The sequence below is a fragment of the Aquarana catesbeiana genome, linkage group LG05 (genome assembly GCF_042186555.1).
Source record: "Aquarana catesbeiana isolate 2022-GZ linkage group LG05, ASM4218655v1, whole genome shotgun sequence".
Lineage (NCBI taxonomy): Eukaryota > Metazoa > Chordata > Amphibia > Anura > Ranidae > Aquarana > Aquarana catesbeiana.
This window is the reverse complement of record NC_133328.1, coordinates 454,770,699-454,786,867: the sequence shown is the minus strand read 5'-3', so window position 1 is coordinate 454,786,867 and position 16,169 is coordinate 454,770,699. Positions and strand designations below refer to the sequence as shown.

At 42.0% G+C, this 16,169-nt stretch overlaps 1 protein-coding gene across 8 annotated transcripts in view; it reads right to left on the bottom strand.

The window, feature by feature from the left end:
* MPPE1 (metallophosphoesterase 1) overlaps window positions 1-16,169 on the bottom strand; it is a 137,096-nt gene that overhangs the window by 55,542 nt on the left and 65,385 nt on the right. For 5 of the 8 annotated variants that reach the window (XM_073631321.1, XM_073631323.1, XM_073631324.1 and 2 more), the window contains 2 exons: window positions 12,826-12,948; window positions 1,228-1,365 (listed from right to left, as the gene is read on the bottom strand). In XM_073631321.1, coding sequence (XP_073487422.1) covers window positions 1,228-1,365; window positions 12,826-12,948 — 261 coding nt within the window. Of the gene's footprint in view, window positions 1-1,227; window positions 1,422-12,825; window positions 12,949-16,169 lie in introns of all 8 variants that reach the window. The other 3 variants (XR_012244502.1, XR_012244503.1, XR_012244504.1) reach the window with 1 other exon arrangement.

Sequence of the window (16,169 nt, the reverse complement as noted above, 5' to 3'; positions counted from 1 at the left end):
ACTGCAGCCCTCCACCAGTCGGGGCTTTATGGCAGAGTGGCCCGACGGAAGCCTCTCCTCAGTGCAAGATACATGAAAGCCCACATGGAGTTTGCTAAAAAACACCTGAAGGACTCCAAGATGGTGAGAAATAAAATTCTCTGGTCTGATGAGACCAAGATAGAACTTTTTGGCCTTAATTCTAAGCGGTATGTGTGGAGAAAACCAGGCACTGCTCATCACCTGTCCAATACAGTCCCAACAGTGAAGCATGGTGGTGGCAGCATCATGCTGTAGGGGTGTTTTTCAGCTGCAGGGACAGGATGACTGGTTGCAATTGAGGGAAAGATGAATGTGGCCAAGTACAGGGATATCCTAGACGAAAACTTTCTCCAGAGTGCTCAGGACCTCAGACTGGGCCGAAGGTTTACCTTCCAACAGGACAATGACCCTAAGCACACAGCTAAAATAACTGTTCTTGAATGGCCCAGGCAGAGCCCTGACTTAAACCCAATTAAGCATCTCTGAAGAGACCTAAAAATGGATGTCCACCAACGTTTACCATCCAACCTGATTGAACTGGAGAGGATCTGCAAGGAGGAACGGCAGAGGATCCCTAAATCCAGGTGTGAAAAACTTGTTGCATCTTTCCCAAAAAGACTCATGGCTGTATTAGATCAAAAGGGTGCTTCTACTAAATACTAAGCAAAGGGTCTGAATACTTAGGACCATGTGATATTTCAGTTTTTCTTTTTTAATAAATCTGCAAAAATGTCAACAATTGTGTTTTTCTGTCAATATGGGGTGCTGTGTGTACATTAATGAGGAAAAAAAATGAACTTAAATGATTTTAGCAAATGGCTGCAATATAACAAAGAGTGAAAAATTTAAGGGGGTTTGAGTACTTTCCGTCCCCACTGTATATTTTGTCTGTGTGTAGCTGTAATGTTTTTTAGGTTGTCCAATTTGTTTGAGAATTGTTTTTATGAAGGAAAATTAAAGAAATAAAATCTGATTGAAAAGCAACTACATCACCCTGCACGCACCCATTAATGCAAACAACCGTCCAGGGTGTGTACGTGTTTGTAAACAGTGATTGTACACGTTATATATTGGTATGTACAGGGAGTGGCCCCCTAAATGTATATGTATAGTGTGGTTTGAGTTGCTTAGACCAACTCCTGCATTGCCTAAGCAAGTCATGTAACAGGCTTTTGATTCACAAATAAAAGGAAAGCACAACCATACCATGATGAAGCTTGGATTATTCCTGTTTCTCCAGCTGAAGGAGGGAATGCTGATCTCTTGAACGTCTCCATGGAAAACTGTACAAGCACTGTGAGTGTGACCGCTTAAGATCAACCTTGGTTGAAGTAACTGCAGCAGCTACACCAGAAGAGGAAAAACTGTGTAAAGCACATGGACATTGTAAGCAGCAGATCCTGTAGGAAAAAAAAAAATCTGGGACACTTCTTACTTTTCTTGTTTTTAATTTACTGCCTATACAGCTTAATATTAAGTGTGAATGTGAAACTGGTAAAGAAAATTACATCACATCACATCATACTCTGCCAATAAAAAAGGTTGCAAGCAAAAATATATCAATATTTACAGTGATTTGTGCAAGTATTCAACCTCTTGGATTTTTTTCACTTTTAGTAGTGACAACCTGGAATTAAAATGTATTTCATTGTGATGCATTACGTGTGATTTGCACAGTATGCATAACAATATTGAGGTGCAAAATTATATTTTTTACACAAAAGTTAGTTATACAAAAAACTGGAATTTTGTCCTTACCTGCGAATCCTTTTCTTGGAGTACATCACAGGACATAGAGCAGGCTTAATAATCATGACCACTTGGGTTATGAGCTACATTCAGGTGAACAGACACTGGCAATCAAAGACAGGAAGTCCTCCTCTACTGGATATAACCCCACCCCCAGGGAACCCTCAGTTTTGTAGCAAGCTATGAACCCCTAAAAGAGGAAGGGGCCTCTGTGTTCCATAATGTACTCCAAGAAACGGATTTTACAGGCAAGGACAAAAATCAAGATTTATTTTTCGTACATCACGGGACACAGAGCAAGCTTGATAACCATGACCACCTGAGATGTCCCAAAGCATTAATCCCAAGGGGAGGGGATTCACAGCCACTGCCACTAGGCCCAGAGTTAAACACTGCGACCAAACACAACATCCTCTGCAGCAGTTACATCCACCTTATAATACTTGAAAAGGTGTGAACAGATGACCAGGGAGCAGCCTTACAAACCTGTTCCACTGAGGCCTGATGATGAATCACCTAGAAAACCCCTAAACTCCTGGTGGAGTGAGCCGTCACATGAAATTGTGGATTCTCAACCTTCAGCCTGGGTTCACACATGTGCGGTGCAAATTGAAGCTCAGGTTTCACTGGGAAGATAAAAATCTGCTGTTCAAAGGAATCACTGCGTTGTAGCTGCGGATCAGTGAGCAGGGAGAGGGGGAGGGGGAGGGGGAGAGGGGGAGGGAGAGGGAGAGGGAGAGGGAGAGGGAGAGGGAGAGGGAGAGGGGGAGGGAGAGGGGGAGGGAGAGGGGGAGGGAGAGGGGAGGGGGAGGGGGGGTGTAGTGAGGAGAAGGAGAAAATCCTTGTTCAGAACGCAATGCATCTGCGAATCAGATGCGTTCCCATAGGAGATAATAGGCTTGTAGTTCGCACTGCAATGCCCAAAAAACGCACACGTTTTTTGTGTAATGCGCAGTGCGAATGCAACGCACATATGTGAACCAGATACATTCAAATGAATGTATTTTAAAATGTCCTGCGAATTGGATGCGGTGTAAGCCACATCTAATTCGCATAGGTGTGAACGGGGGCTCAAGCCATAGGTCTGAACAATCAGCTGCCGACTTGGTAGCTGGCTGGGGGACTGGCAAACAAGTGTAAACAAAAATAAAATGGCATTAAGTAGCCAAATAGTGCATTAAGTCAATTAAATGTTCAAATAAAATCAAAGTTTGCATTCACATGTGTACAATAACCGCTTCCCGACCGCCTCACGCAGATATACTGTGGCAGAAGGGCATGTACAGGCAGATTAACGTACCTGTACGTTGCCCTTTAAGAGGCGGCTTGCGGGCGCGCCCACTGGAAGCTCCGTGAGCACGATCGTCTCACGGTGAGGAAGAACGGGGACATGCTAATGTAAACAAGCATTTCCCCGTTCTGCCTAATGACACTGATCACAGCTCCCTGTAATCGGGAGCGGTGATCAGCACCCCCCCCCCCCCCCACACACACAATTAGAATCACTTCCTAGGACACACTTAACCCCTAGAGCGCCACCTAGTGGTTAACCCCTTCACTGCCAGTCACATTTACACAGTAATCAATGCATTTTTAATCGCACCGATTGATGTATAAATATGAATGGTCCCAAAATTGCGCCAAAAGTGTCCCATCTGTCCGCCATAATGTCGCAGTCACAATAAAAATAGCTGATCGCCGCCATTACTAGTAAAAAAAAAATATTAATAAAAATGCCATAAAACGATCCCCTATTTTGTAGACGCTATAACTTTTGTGAAAACCAATCAATAAACGCTTATTGCGTTTTTTTTTTTTACCTAAAATATGTAACAGAATACGTATCAGCCTAAACTGAGGAAAAAAATGTTTGAATCGTTTTCCATTTTTTACCTTACTTTGGACCTTTTCACGTGTCTCTTGTCGCAATTTAATGGACATTATGGTCTTCAAATATGTTTACGCACATTTTCTCACTATTATGTACACTAGTTTTTCTTTTCAGGCAACTACATTAATTGATGTTCAATTTTGCACGGTCACTTATTTGTTTGCAATGTTATATATTTCATCAGTTATTTAGCGCTGCACTTTAGTGTATTGTACACTTGTGAGTGCATAAACTTGAATTAAGCTGATTTTATTTGCTCATTTAATAAACTGACTTACTATACTATATGGCTACTTGGTGCCATTCTCTTTTAGTTCATAATTACATGATAACATTATTTTCCTGGAGTCTATTTAATTGCTTACCGAGTCCATGCCCCCCCCCCATGTTTATACTTATGCTATTGCTTTGCGAAAGCAATGCATGGCGATAGTAAAAGAGGTTATACTGAGGGCTGGCATGCTGTTTTATTTGCCAATGTCCAATCCTCCTGTAGGTAGCTGTATAACCTAAAAGGTTTCAAAATATCGGTGTCTCTCAATGGACTGAGAAAAGCATTTTTTTATGGTAAATAGGATCTTTTTAACCCAGTGCTTTACGAACTTTATCCCAAACCAGACTGGATGACTATGGTCCTCATTATGCTGTTTAGTAAGTATAATTTCTAACAAACCCTGTGCCTTCCCGAAATATATGTATTTATTTTGAGTTGATGTAAAAATGTCATTGTACACTAGTGGACTCCATTCAACCAAACTGACTTTTGAAGGCAATTGGTTGCACCAGAGCTTACCTACGCTCTGTTCACACCAATTCAGGTGCAATTGTGCATATGCGTTCAGGGGAGTCGCATTTAGGGCAGGTCACTCATTTCAATAGGCTGCCCTGCGCACAAAAATCACTCCAGAGAAGTGAAAGAATATTTTTTTTTAATCATGCTGCACCAAAATGCAAGGTGTGTTGGGGAGCCATTAAGAATAAATGGCACCGCTGCACATCTGCAAAAAAGATGCACTTTTTTGTGCTTTGCAGGAACTCATACGAGTGTTATCAAGACGTTTTCAGTTTTTTTTGGAAATAATTTCTGCAATGGCAGATTTTTTTTCCATTTCCAAATTATGGCATTAAAGGCAGAAGGTTGTTTATCTTAATGCATTCTATGCATTAAGATAAAAAGCCTTTTGTGTGCAGTAGCCCCTCTCGACCCCTTAACACTTACCTGAGGTCTCTCTGTCCAGCGATGTCCACGACTGTCTCAGCCTTAAGAGATTCTCCTTCCTGACTGGCTGAGACACAGCAGCGGCACCATTGGCTCCCACTGCTGTCAATCAAAGTCAGCTAGCCAATTAGGGGAGAAATGGGGTGGGGCTGGGGCTCCGTGTCTGAATAACCACAAGGAGCTGTGACTCAGCTCAGGTGCCCCTACAACAAGCTGCTTGCTGTGGGGGCACTGAACAGGAGGGAGGGGCCAGGAGCACAGAAGAGGGACCCGAGAAGAGGAGGATCTGGGCTGCTCTGTGCAAATCCACTGCAACAGAGCAGGTAAGTATAACACGTTTCTAAAGGCTTGCTTTTTTTCCCCTATAAAAATAACAAATCACTTTAACTGCATAGGTAACACAAAATGAAAGTTTGGACAGCACTAACTATGTAAACTGAACCTGTATCTATCTCTTCAGGTCTTCATACCTCCTAACATTTTGAGATGGGAATGAGGGACACCTACTAGCAAATATATGTTGGCATAGGACACGCCCCCCTGTCACACCCCCTTAAAGGAGAATTAACCAAGAAAAAAAGTTTAATTAAATCCACAAGGGTTTTTTTAACCACTACTATTCCTTTATATTGGCTTTTAAAATTTACAAATGTAGCAATTTAGAATTTGGATGAAAGGTTTAGCTCTGACAAACCCTTTTTGAAAGATAAAAAGTGCATTTTATATACAACTATATAGATCAGACCAAAATGAGGGACAAATGAGGGGGAATGAGGGACAAATGAGGGGGAATGAAGGACAAATGAGGGGGAATGAGGGACATTGCTCCAAATCAGGTACTGTCCTCTCGAAATCAGGAACAGTTGGGAGCTATGTAAGTTCATTTTTGATTTTTAATCCTTTTGAAAATATATTTACACCCACGTTTACTTTACTAGTCACCTTGACAAAGTAAAAGTCGAACATTCATAGCCCTACAAAGCAAAACTTTGAATGTGTAATACTCATATATTCAATTGCAGTTACCAGGGGCGGACTGATAACTCATGGGGCCCCCGGGCAATAGGAGATTATGGGGCCCCCAGGCAATCAGAGATTATGGGGCAACTCAGTATACACACACACAGTATACAATCACACAGTATACACAGACAGATGTACAAAAAACACAGATTTATACATACTGTCCCTGGTTTTACTGAGGCTGGAAAACCTGATGGGGCCCCCTAGTGGCGCAGGGCCCTCGAGCAGTGCCCGAGTGGCTCAATGGTCAGTCCGCCCCTGGCAGTTACGAAAAAAACAGCTCTAGGTGCCTTTATTTTAATACTTTCATATGGCTTATGGCTTAATATTTGTACCTCAACCCCTCATTTCTAAAATCTGTGCAATCTCTTTAACATGCTCAATTTAGCTTTCCTGTAGGTAAGGTCATGGTGTCATTACAGGATGCGCTTTGGCTGGTTACCATGTGTCTGTCGGTTCCAATGGGCCCTCCTGTGCACTTTGCCGCTCTATGAGCTCGGATGGCTCCTGTGATGTGTGTTGATTGGGGGGCTTGGCACTGTTTGGCCCCTCCCTTGATGTGCGGCGACCTTTGTGTCATCTGGCCAGCGCCTCCCTCTCCATCCCCCCCCCCACATGGACCTCTGGGTATTGTAGGCGAGTGGAGGATTCCATGTAGTGGCGCATGCAAGCTAGCCACATCTCGTCCATGTGCGATTGGTGACATCAGACGCCGATTGACCGGGGGTATATAGGTCCGGCCTCTCCAGCATACCACCAGCTGGAAGGCAGGGGTGACTATTATGATTGTGTATTGAAAATGAGAGGTAATTATTGACCATCAACAGTATGTCTATAGATAATTAGCAAGCATGCACTACAGCACTGGGATGCATCTGTATCCTAAGCGCTGGTGTTGCATGGATGGTGAAATGTTTTATTTATAATCTAGATATGTATATAGGCTAAATAGATTAATTACTGATTGCTGGTCTGAGGCGAGTTTTGGAGATATATTCTCTGAGACACCAACTCAGACTGGCTATGGGTGATTTCTTGGAAGTTTTTCATTAGGACATAGACATTTTTGTTTAGGATTACCCATTTTTGCTAGTATAATGGCATCTATTTCCCTTGTCTTGACAGTGGTCACTATATGACAGCACCTTGATTGCATAATTACAGCCATTTGCTGGTGCCCCTTCAGAGTTTTTTTTTTCAGAGTTTTTTAAGTATGTGGAGGCTATGTTAGCCCATAAATCGGACATATGTTGTTTATGTCCAGTACTTTATGTGAATTTGGAACTCATTTTGTTGATCATATTCGCGTAGCCCGGTCCCCATGTATCCCCTGTGATCGCACAGAGTCTCCCCTCCATAATTTGAGGATTTGCCTGGTGATTTTCTTAACGTCTCTTTGGGTGAGTTTGATAAGGGAATGGACAGAATGAACCATGATATGTATACACTATATATGTTGTAATTGTATGCATATCTATTGATTATGTATGTGATCTTATTCTTAATAGAGCTTTAGGAGAATTGGTGGTCCTTAGAAATATCCTGAAGATATAATCCAATGTTTACGAAACATGTTAGGATATAACATTAAGTACTGATCTTCTATATATGGATACCAGCGACTCCCTGTAAATTGTACTATTCTCAGATTTTTATTGAACCCAATATATGTTGTTATTTTATGAATAAACTTTCTATTTTTATATTATATGCATCTTTCAATTTTTGGCACTGTTATAATCCCAATCATCCTGTTGCTGCCAATATTTACTCAATAGGGATGAGGTGCCAGATATCTTAGTGTCACATTATCGATTACTTGAGCTGTTATAGTTTGTAGACGCAATAACTTTTGCGCAAACCAATCAATTATACACCTATTGTGATTTTTTTTTTTAATGTAGAAGAACATATAAATCGGCCTAAACTTTTGGATAAATTATTTTTTTTATATATTTTTTTTTTTTGGGGTGTCAGGGGCACACTGGAACAGGGCGGGCTACGCTCTCGAGCCTCAGCTCCTTCTACTGCAGCTGCAAAACGTCTGTACAGTACTTGCGAGGCACTTTACACACACTCGTGGGCATGTCTGTACTCGCGAGTGTACGTGAAGTGAGCGTACTTAAAGTGGGGTATGCCTGTACTGTAAGAGCTGTACTTCCAGCTCCCTACTGCATCAGAGAGGCTCTTATGACAGACATCAGTGCCGTTGCCATGTCTGTGTGCTCTACAGTTCACAAAGGGCATCCTGTAATGACATCATGACCTTACCTACAGGAAAGCTAAATGGAGCATGTTAAGGAAATTGCACAGATTTCAGCAATGAGGGGTTGAGGTACAAAATTTTTTAAGCTGAAAGGGTGTAGCAGTGTGCAGAGGGTCCATTCAGAATTTGTAATGTTAATATGTGGTCACACCCCTTTAGCACCTGATATAGTTTAAATACAAGCTACTGGGATTTGAGCACAGGTATATCTTTTCTCTGTTGTAACACAGGTCAGTGACCAGATCTGAACCTAGTTGCTCTCCCCCCACCTTGGGTCTTTATGTCCCATGTTGGCACGGTGTCCACCGTAGCATTTGCTGTGGCAAGGCAGTGTAGGACTGCCAAGAAGAGGAATTACTTTGACACAGTTGGTCAGCTTAAACATGTATTGCAATAAATGTGAACTAAATATCCCTGTTTTTTATTGTATAGTTTGCTGGAAAGGGTGTAGCAGTGTGCAGAGGGTCCATCCAGAATTTGTGGTGTTAATATGTGGTCACACCCCTTTAGCACCTCTTTCAATACATGTATAAGCTATTGAGATTTGAGCACAAGTACAGTATTTCACAAAAGTGAGTACACCCCTCACATTTTTGTAAATATTTTATTATATCTTTTCATGTGACAACACTGAAGAAATTACACTTTGCTACAATGTAGTAGTGAATGTACAGTTTGTATAACAGTGTAAATTTGCTGTCCCCTCAAAATAACTCAACACACAGCCATTAATGTCTAAACCGCTGGCAACAAAAATGAGTACACCCCTAAGTGAAAATGTCCAAATTGGGCCCAAAGTGTCAATATCTTGTGTGGTCACCATTATTTTCCAGCACTGCCTTAACCCTCTTGGGCACAGGGGCGGATTCAGACAGAGCAATTGCCCCCCCCCCCCCCCCCCGAAATAATAGCACTGATAATATGTCATTGTACCAGTCACTCATTTGCTTGCCGCTGCCTCTGCCCGACTCAAAGTCTCTCTCTAACATCAGCCGATCAGCAGCGCCGAGAGAGAGACTCGCGTCTAATGTTACGTTACGGTCACTGAGCCTGACAAGGATACCAGGAGGAGCCGAAGGAGGAGGGTGGAGCCTCTTCCCTGCACTCGTTGCTAGACAACAGGCGGCCCAGGCGTTAGCAACGAGTGACGTCATTGAGTCACGTCGGACTCGAGTCTCAGAGCCGACGTGACACACTGACAGTGAGAGAAGCTGCTGGAGCCTCAAATATGGCCCAGATGCACTTTAGTCTTTCAACTTGAAAGTTTATTCCGTTAACCACTGACCACTGAGGGAACACAGTAACTGCACTAACATCATGTCCAGTCAAGCAGGCCAGCCAGCGTCCACACAGTCAGTGGCGGCAGAGCGCCAGCATTCTTCTTTCTCCGCCCCTGACTGTGTTGGCCCCAACCACCGGCACCCTCCTCCCTCCATGTTGTCCACACTACAGGCCTCCGGCTCCGCCGCCCCTGAGTTAGTGTTGGCTCCACCCACCTCCTCCATCTTCTCCACCTTTGGCAGTCTGCACTGCAGAGCAGAGTGAATTGAAAATAATATTGAGAAGATTACTGGATCCATCTCCACAGAGACTCCACTCCGCCATTGCTCCTGTATGGGAATTGGGAACCCCTACCCTCACCAGAGCACCAATTGACTAAACGTGAGTAAAAGAATGATGAAAGTCATGTGTCAAATCGCAAAATACATGTGTGCCATTATGTATGAAACAAAAAATGCCCTTTTAGTCTTGATCTTAACCCCTTCAGCTCCGAAAAGTTTTACCCCTCCTTATGACCAGGGCATTTTTTGTGATACTGCGCTGCATTACTTTGAGTCGTGCGACGTTGTACCCAAATAAAACTGAGGTCCTTTTTTTTCCCACAAATAGAGCTTTCTTTTGGTGGTATTTGATCACCTCTGCGGTTTTTGCGATATAAACCAAACAATTTTGAAAAAAAAAAAAAAACAATTTTTTGCATTTTGCTATAAAAAATTTCTTCCAGTTTAGGCCAAAACGTATTCTTCTACATATTTTTGGTAAAAAAAAATCCCAATAAGCGTATATTGATTGGTTTGCACAAAATTTATAGCGTCTACAAACTATGGGATAGAATTATGGCATTTATATTTAATTATTTTTTACTAGTAATGGCAGCGATCAGTGATTTTTAGCGGTACTGCAACATTGCAGCAGACAGATCGGACAGCTAACTGACACTTTTGACATTTTGGGGACCAGTGACACTAATAAAGTGATCAGTGTGGCATGGGACGTGGCAAGTGACAATCTGCAACGTGTGGCAGGTGACAGTGGCCAGTGACACGCTCGGGGCTCCCACTGATTCTGCATTATGGTGAGTTCAACCATTTCATTTTTTATAACAATGTAATTATAGTAATAATGCGCTTCAATCATCCTGACACCATAAAAACCATAGTGCCATGATGATTGAAGCGCTAACACCAGCCATTTCCCCGATAAATTTACCCCAAAAAACACATATTTTCTGGCAGTGCCCCTCCCGAGACAAGGCTCTGGATCCGCCCTTGCTTGGGCATGGAGTTCACCAGAGCTTCACAGGCTGCCACTGGAGTCCTCTCCCACTCCTCCATGATGACATCACAGAGCTGGTGGATGTTAGAGATCTTCCTCCATCCGTTTGAGGATGCCCCACAGATGCTCAATAGGGTTTAGGTCTGGAGACATGTTTGGCCAGTCCATTACCTTTACCCTCAGCTTCTTTAGCAAGGCAGTGGTCGTCTTGGAGGTACGATTTGGGTCGTTATGTTAGATTACTGCCCTGCGGCCCAGCCTCCAATGGGAGGAGATCATGCTCTCCTTCAGTATGTCACAGTACATGTTGGCATTCATTGTTCCCTCAATGAAATGTAGCTTCCCAGTGCCGGCAGCACTCATGCAGCCCTAGACCATGACACTCCCACCACCATGCTTGACTGTAGGCAAGACACACTTGTCTTTGTACTTCTCACCTGGTTGCCGCCACATACGCTTGACACCATCTGAACTAAATAAGTTTATCTTGGTCTAATCAGATCACAGGACATGGTTCTAGTAATCCATGTCCTTAGTTTTCTACAGACAAGCAGACTGTTTGTGGGCTTTCTTTCATCATCTTTAGAAGAGGCTTCCTTCTGGGAGGACAGCCATGCAGACCAATTTGATGCAGTGTGCGGCGTATGGCCTGAGCACTGTCAGGCTGACCGCCCCAACCCCTTCACCCTCTGCAGCAATGCTGGCAGCACTCATATGTCTATTTCCCAAAGACAACCTCTTGATAGGACGCTGAGCACATGCACTTAACTTCTTTTGGTCGACCATGGCGAGGCCTGTTCTGAGTGGAACCTGTCCTGTTAAACCGCTGTATGGTCTTGGCCACCGTGCTGAAGCTCAGTTTTAGGGTCTTGGCAATCTTCTTATAGCCTAGACCATCTTTATGTAGAGCAACAATTCTTTTTTCAGATCCTCAGAGAGTTCTTTGCCATGAAGTGCCATGTTGAACTTCCAATGACCAGTATGAGAGAGTGAGAGCGATAACACCAAATTTAACATACCTGAGACCTTGTAACACTAACGAGTCACATGACACCGGGGAGGGAAAATAGCTAAGTGGGCCCAATTTGGACATTTTCACTTAGGGGTGTACTCACTTTTGTTGCCAGGGGTTTAGACATTAATGGCTGTATGTTGAGTTATTTTGAGGGGGCAGCAAATTTGCACTGTTATACAAGCTGTACGCTCACTACTTTACATTGTAGCAAAGTGTCATTTCTTCAGTATTGTCACATGAAAAGATATAATAAAATATTTACAAAAATGTGAGGGATATACTCACTTTTGTGAGATACTGTAAATCTTTTTCCCATTCAGACATGAAACCGCAGTTTGCCCCCCCCTCCCCCATCTTCTTGTTGGCTTACTGACTTTGACTGACAGCAGTGGGAGCCAATGGCGCCTGCTGCCGTCTTCGATAGAGAGCTCCAGACAGCTAAGGCTCTTATGCAACATCGCTGGCTTGGGATGGGGCTCAGGTAAGTATTAGGGGGGGCTGATGCACACAGAAGGTTTTTTTATCTTAATGCATTAAGACCCCTTTCACACTGAGGCACTTTTCAGGAGCTTTCACACTAAAAAGAGCACCTGAAAAGCTCACGAAAACCTATTTTCATTAAAATCAATGAAAGCTTTCACACTGGGGCAATGCGCTGGCAGGGTGGTGAAAAAACATCCCTCTCCATTGAAATGATGGAAAGCGCTTCAAAAGCGCCTGAAAAACTCTTTAAAAGTGCTCAGTGTTTTAATGGCAGTTTACAAGAGCCTCAGTGTGAAAGTGGCCTAAGATAAAAAAAACCTTCTGCCTTTAGAACCACTTTAACATCATCCATGGGTCCATTGCCTAACAAAAGAAGCCATTTTTTTTGTCAAGGTGTTCATTCGTCTTATATTATGCAATTGTATGTCATAATGTTATTGTTAAAGCCACTTATTATATATTCTCACTATGTACAGTGCAGTGAAAAATGTTGGTGTCCTAAAAGCTCAATAATACTACTACCAGCTATATTTACAACTGTTTTCTAGAACCAGATATGTAACATTTATCCTTGTCCTTTATGGACAGTGAATCAGTCTAACCTTTTTAGAGGCATCCTGTGAAAGAACATCATATTTCTCTATAAACAGAACTTGCTTTTCCTCTGGAGAAGCAGAATCCTCACCCGTACATTGTGAGTCACTTGCCCGATACAATGGATAATGCTGAAGAGAAACAAAACAAGTATTTCATCATCAAACTGTATTACCAGATTTTTTTTATTCTGGGAATACTTAAGTCAACACCTATTGTAACTCCACTACATTTGATTCAGACTGCTCTATCTGGGAGAGTTATATCTGAACTAAAGTAAACTCCATTTTTTTTTTAAATGGGAAACAAAAAATTGGTTTTGTTAAACTATGCTTGTTGTCCATTGTGACCTATCAAATTCCTTTTTTAATTCTCTCAGAAAATGAAACATAACTGGTCACGGTGAGCAACAACTTCACATTTTACCAATTTATTTTCTCATTATAAGCAAGCTTAGATGTCCGTTTATGAAACTGTGAACAGCAGCGATCTCAGCTCATAAAACGGTTTATGAAACAGATTATCTCCGCCGATTATCTCCACACACTGAGAATCCTTCACTGTCTGACACAGAAATGGCCAGTTTATGAAGCTGCGATCTCAGCACTTCACTGGTGATCTGTGTCAGAGAGAATACCGGGGGGAAGGAGGAAGATTTTTTACTTCCTCGTTCCTCGATCAGACCCCCCAAGAAAGTAACCATGTCCACCTGTCATATTTGTGTGTGTCTCTAATACATACATACATACATACATACATACATACACACACGTGAAAAAGTATTTGCCCCCTTCCTGATTTTATATTTTTTTGCATATTTCTCACACTTAAATGATTCAGATCAAACAAATTTTAATATTACACGAAGATAACCTGAGTAAATCCAAGATGCAGTTTTTAAATTATTATTTAATTTATTAAGGGAAAAAAGCTGTTCAAACCTGCCTGGCCCTATGTGAAAAAGTAATTGCCCCCACCCATGCTGAATGATGAATGAACTGTGATTAACCACAATTTTTTGGAAAGCTGAGTTCAATTTCACTTGTCACACCCAGGCCTGATTACCGCCAAACCTGTTGAATCAAGAAATCACATAAAAATAGAAGCTGGCTGACCAAGTGAAGCACGCTAACAGATCACAAAAAGCCACATCATGCCACAATCTAAAAAAAAAAAATCAAGAACAGATTAGACACAAAGTAATGTACATGTATCAGTCTAGGAAGGGAGTGGCCAGCCTACAAAAATTATTCCAAGAGCATGACAACTCATGCAGGAGGTCATAAAAGAACCCAGAACAACATCTAAAGAACTACAGGCCTCACTTGCCTCAGGTAAGATTAGTGTTCATGATTCAACAATAGTGTTCATGATTCAACAATAATGCAAACATGGCATCCATGGGGGAGTTCCAAGGCCAAAGCCACTGCTGACCAAAAAGAATACAAAGGCTCGTCTCACATTTACCAAAAAACATCTTGATTATCCCCAAGACTTTTAGGCAAATATTCTGTGGACTGATGAGACAAAGAGTTAACTTTTTGGAAGGTGTGCTTCCCGTAACATCTAGCATAAAACTAATACATACCAACAGTCAGACATGGTGGTGGTAGCGTGATTGTTTGGGGCTGCTTGGCAGCTTCAGGACCTGGATGACTTACCATAATTGATGGAACCGTGAATTCTGAGCTCTACCAGAAAATCCTAAAGGAGAATGTCCGGCCATCAGTTTGTGACCTCAAGCTCAAGTGCACTTGGGTTATGAAGCAGGACAATGATCTGAAACACAACAGCAAGTCCACCTACAAATGGTTCAAACAAAGCAAAATTAGGTTTTGGAATGGCCTAGACAAAGCCCGGACTTAAATCCAATTTAGATGCTGTATCATGATCTTACACAGGCCGTTCATGCTGGAAAACCCTCCAATGTGGCTGAATTAAAACAATTCTGCAAAGAAGAGTGGGCCAAAATTGCTCCACAGCAATGTGAAAGACTCATTGCCAGTTATCGTACACTCTTGATCACAGTTGTTGCCGCCAAGGGTGGCACAACCAGTTATTAGGTTTAGGGGGCAATTACTTTTTCACAATAAGCCAGGCAGGTTTGGACAGCTTTTTTGCTTTAATAAATTAAACCATCATTTAAAAACTGCATTTTGTATTTACTCAGTTTATCTTTGTGTAATAATAAAATTTGTTTGATGATCCGAGTCATTTAAGTGTGACAAATATGCAAAAGAAAAAAAAAAAAACAAAATCAGAAAGGGGGCAAATAATTTTTCACAGCATTGTATAAACACACACACACACACACACACACACACACACACACACACACACACGCAAAGGCTTCAGAGGAGAGAGATCTCCTCTGTGAATGCCGGAGAATGGAGCATTGGATATTTTCCACTGCTTCATAAACGGACACCTTATAGTCTATACCATAAAACTGCCAAATGACCAGTCATGAAAATGTAAGGTTCAGCAATGAGAGTTGATCAGCTGATCCCAACTGTCAGAGGATTAGCTGCTGCAGCAGGAGCATAGGCAGACAGACGCTCTATGCTGAGAGTGACATACAAGTATCCTAGTTTATTAAGCAAAATAGGCAGGATTTATATACACAAATGAATAAAAGAGGATGAGGGACAGGAAGCGGATTATTTACAGGAGTAGTCATTGGCTGTATGGTCAGTTCTGGTGTCAATGTGTGTCCTTGGAGGATAGTCACAAGCTTGGACAATAACTGTAGCCTGTTCCTATAACTAGTCTATTGCACAGCGGTACCACATCCCAATATTGAAATATTCAAGAATGGAACAGCTAAAAGGAGATATGGGACTTAGAGGGACCAGATAGTAGAAGGATTTAACAAAATAGTGTATAAAGTTTTACAAAGCTTGAACAATTGGAAACCTTAAACAGGTATCTGACTTAATTGTAAAGGCTGTCTGTCCATCTTACACATTACATTCTAATAAGTTTTAGACAAAAATTACCTTGAAACTAAAATAGTGAAAAATAACAGGGTTTAACCAGAAGTTAACTAAAATGAAAGACAAGTAGAAGACAAGCCATCTCTAAGAGAAATCACTGTTAAATCACACATCTTATCATATTTATTAATATGGTATTATAAAAACATTTCATATCCAATTTGTTTTTAATGTTAAAGGTTTATGCCAGAAAAGCATGCTGCTGCAGGCATCATTCAGATATAATTTTTTTCCAGCCGGCGATTCCCTTCACCGTAAGAACAATCATAGTGGCTGTTCAGCCGCTTGATCATTCTTACAGGCGGCGGGAGGGACCCCACATCTCTTCATAAAGAGAACCTGTCAAGCACTATTCC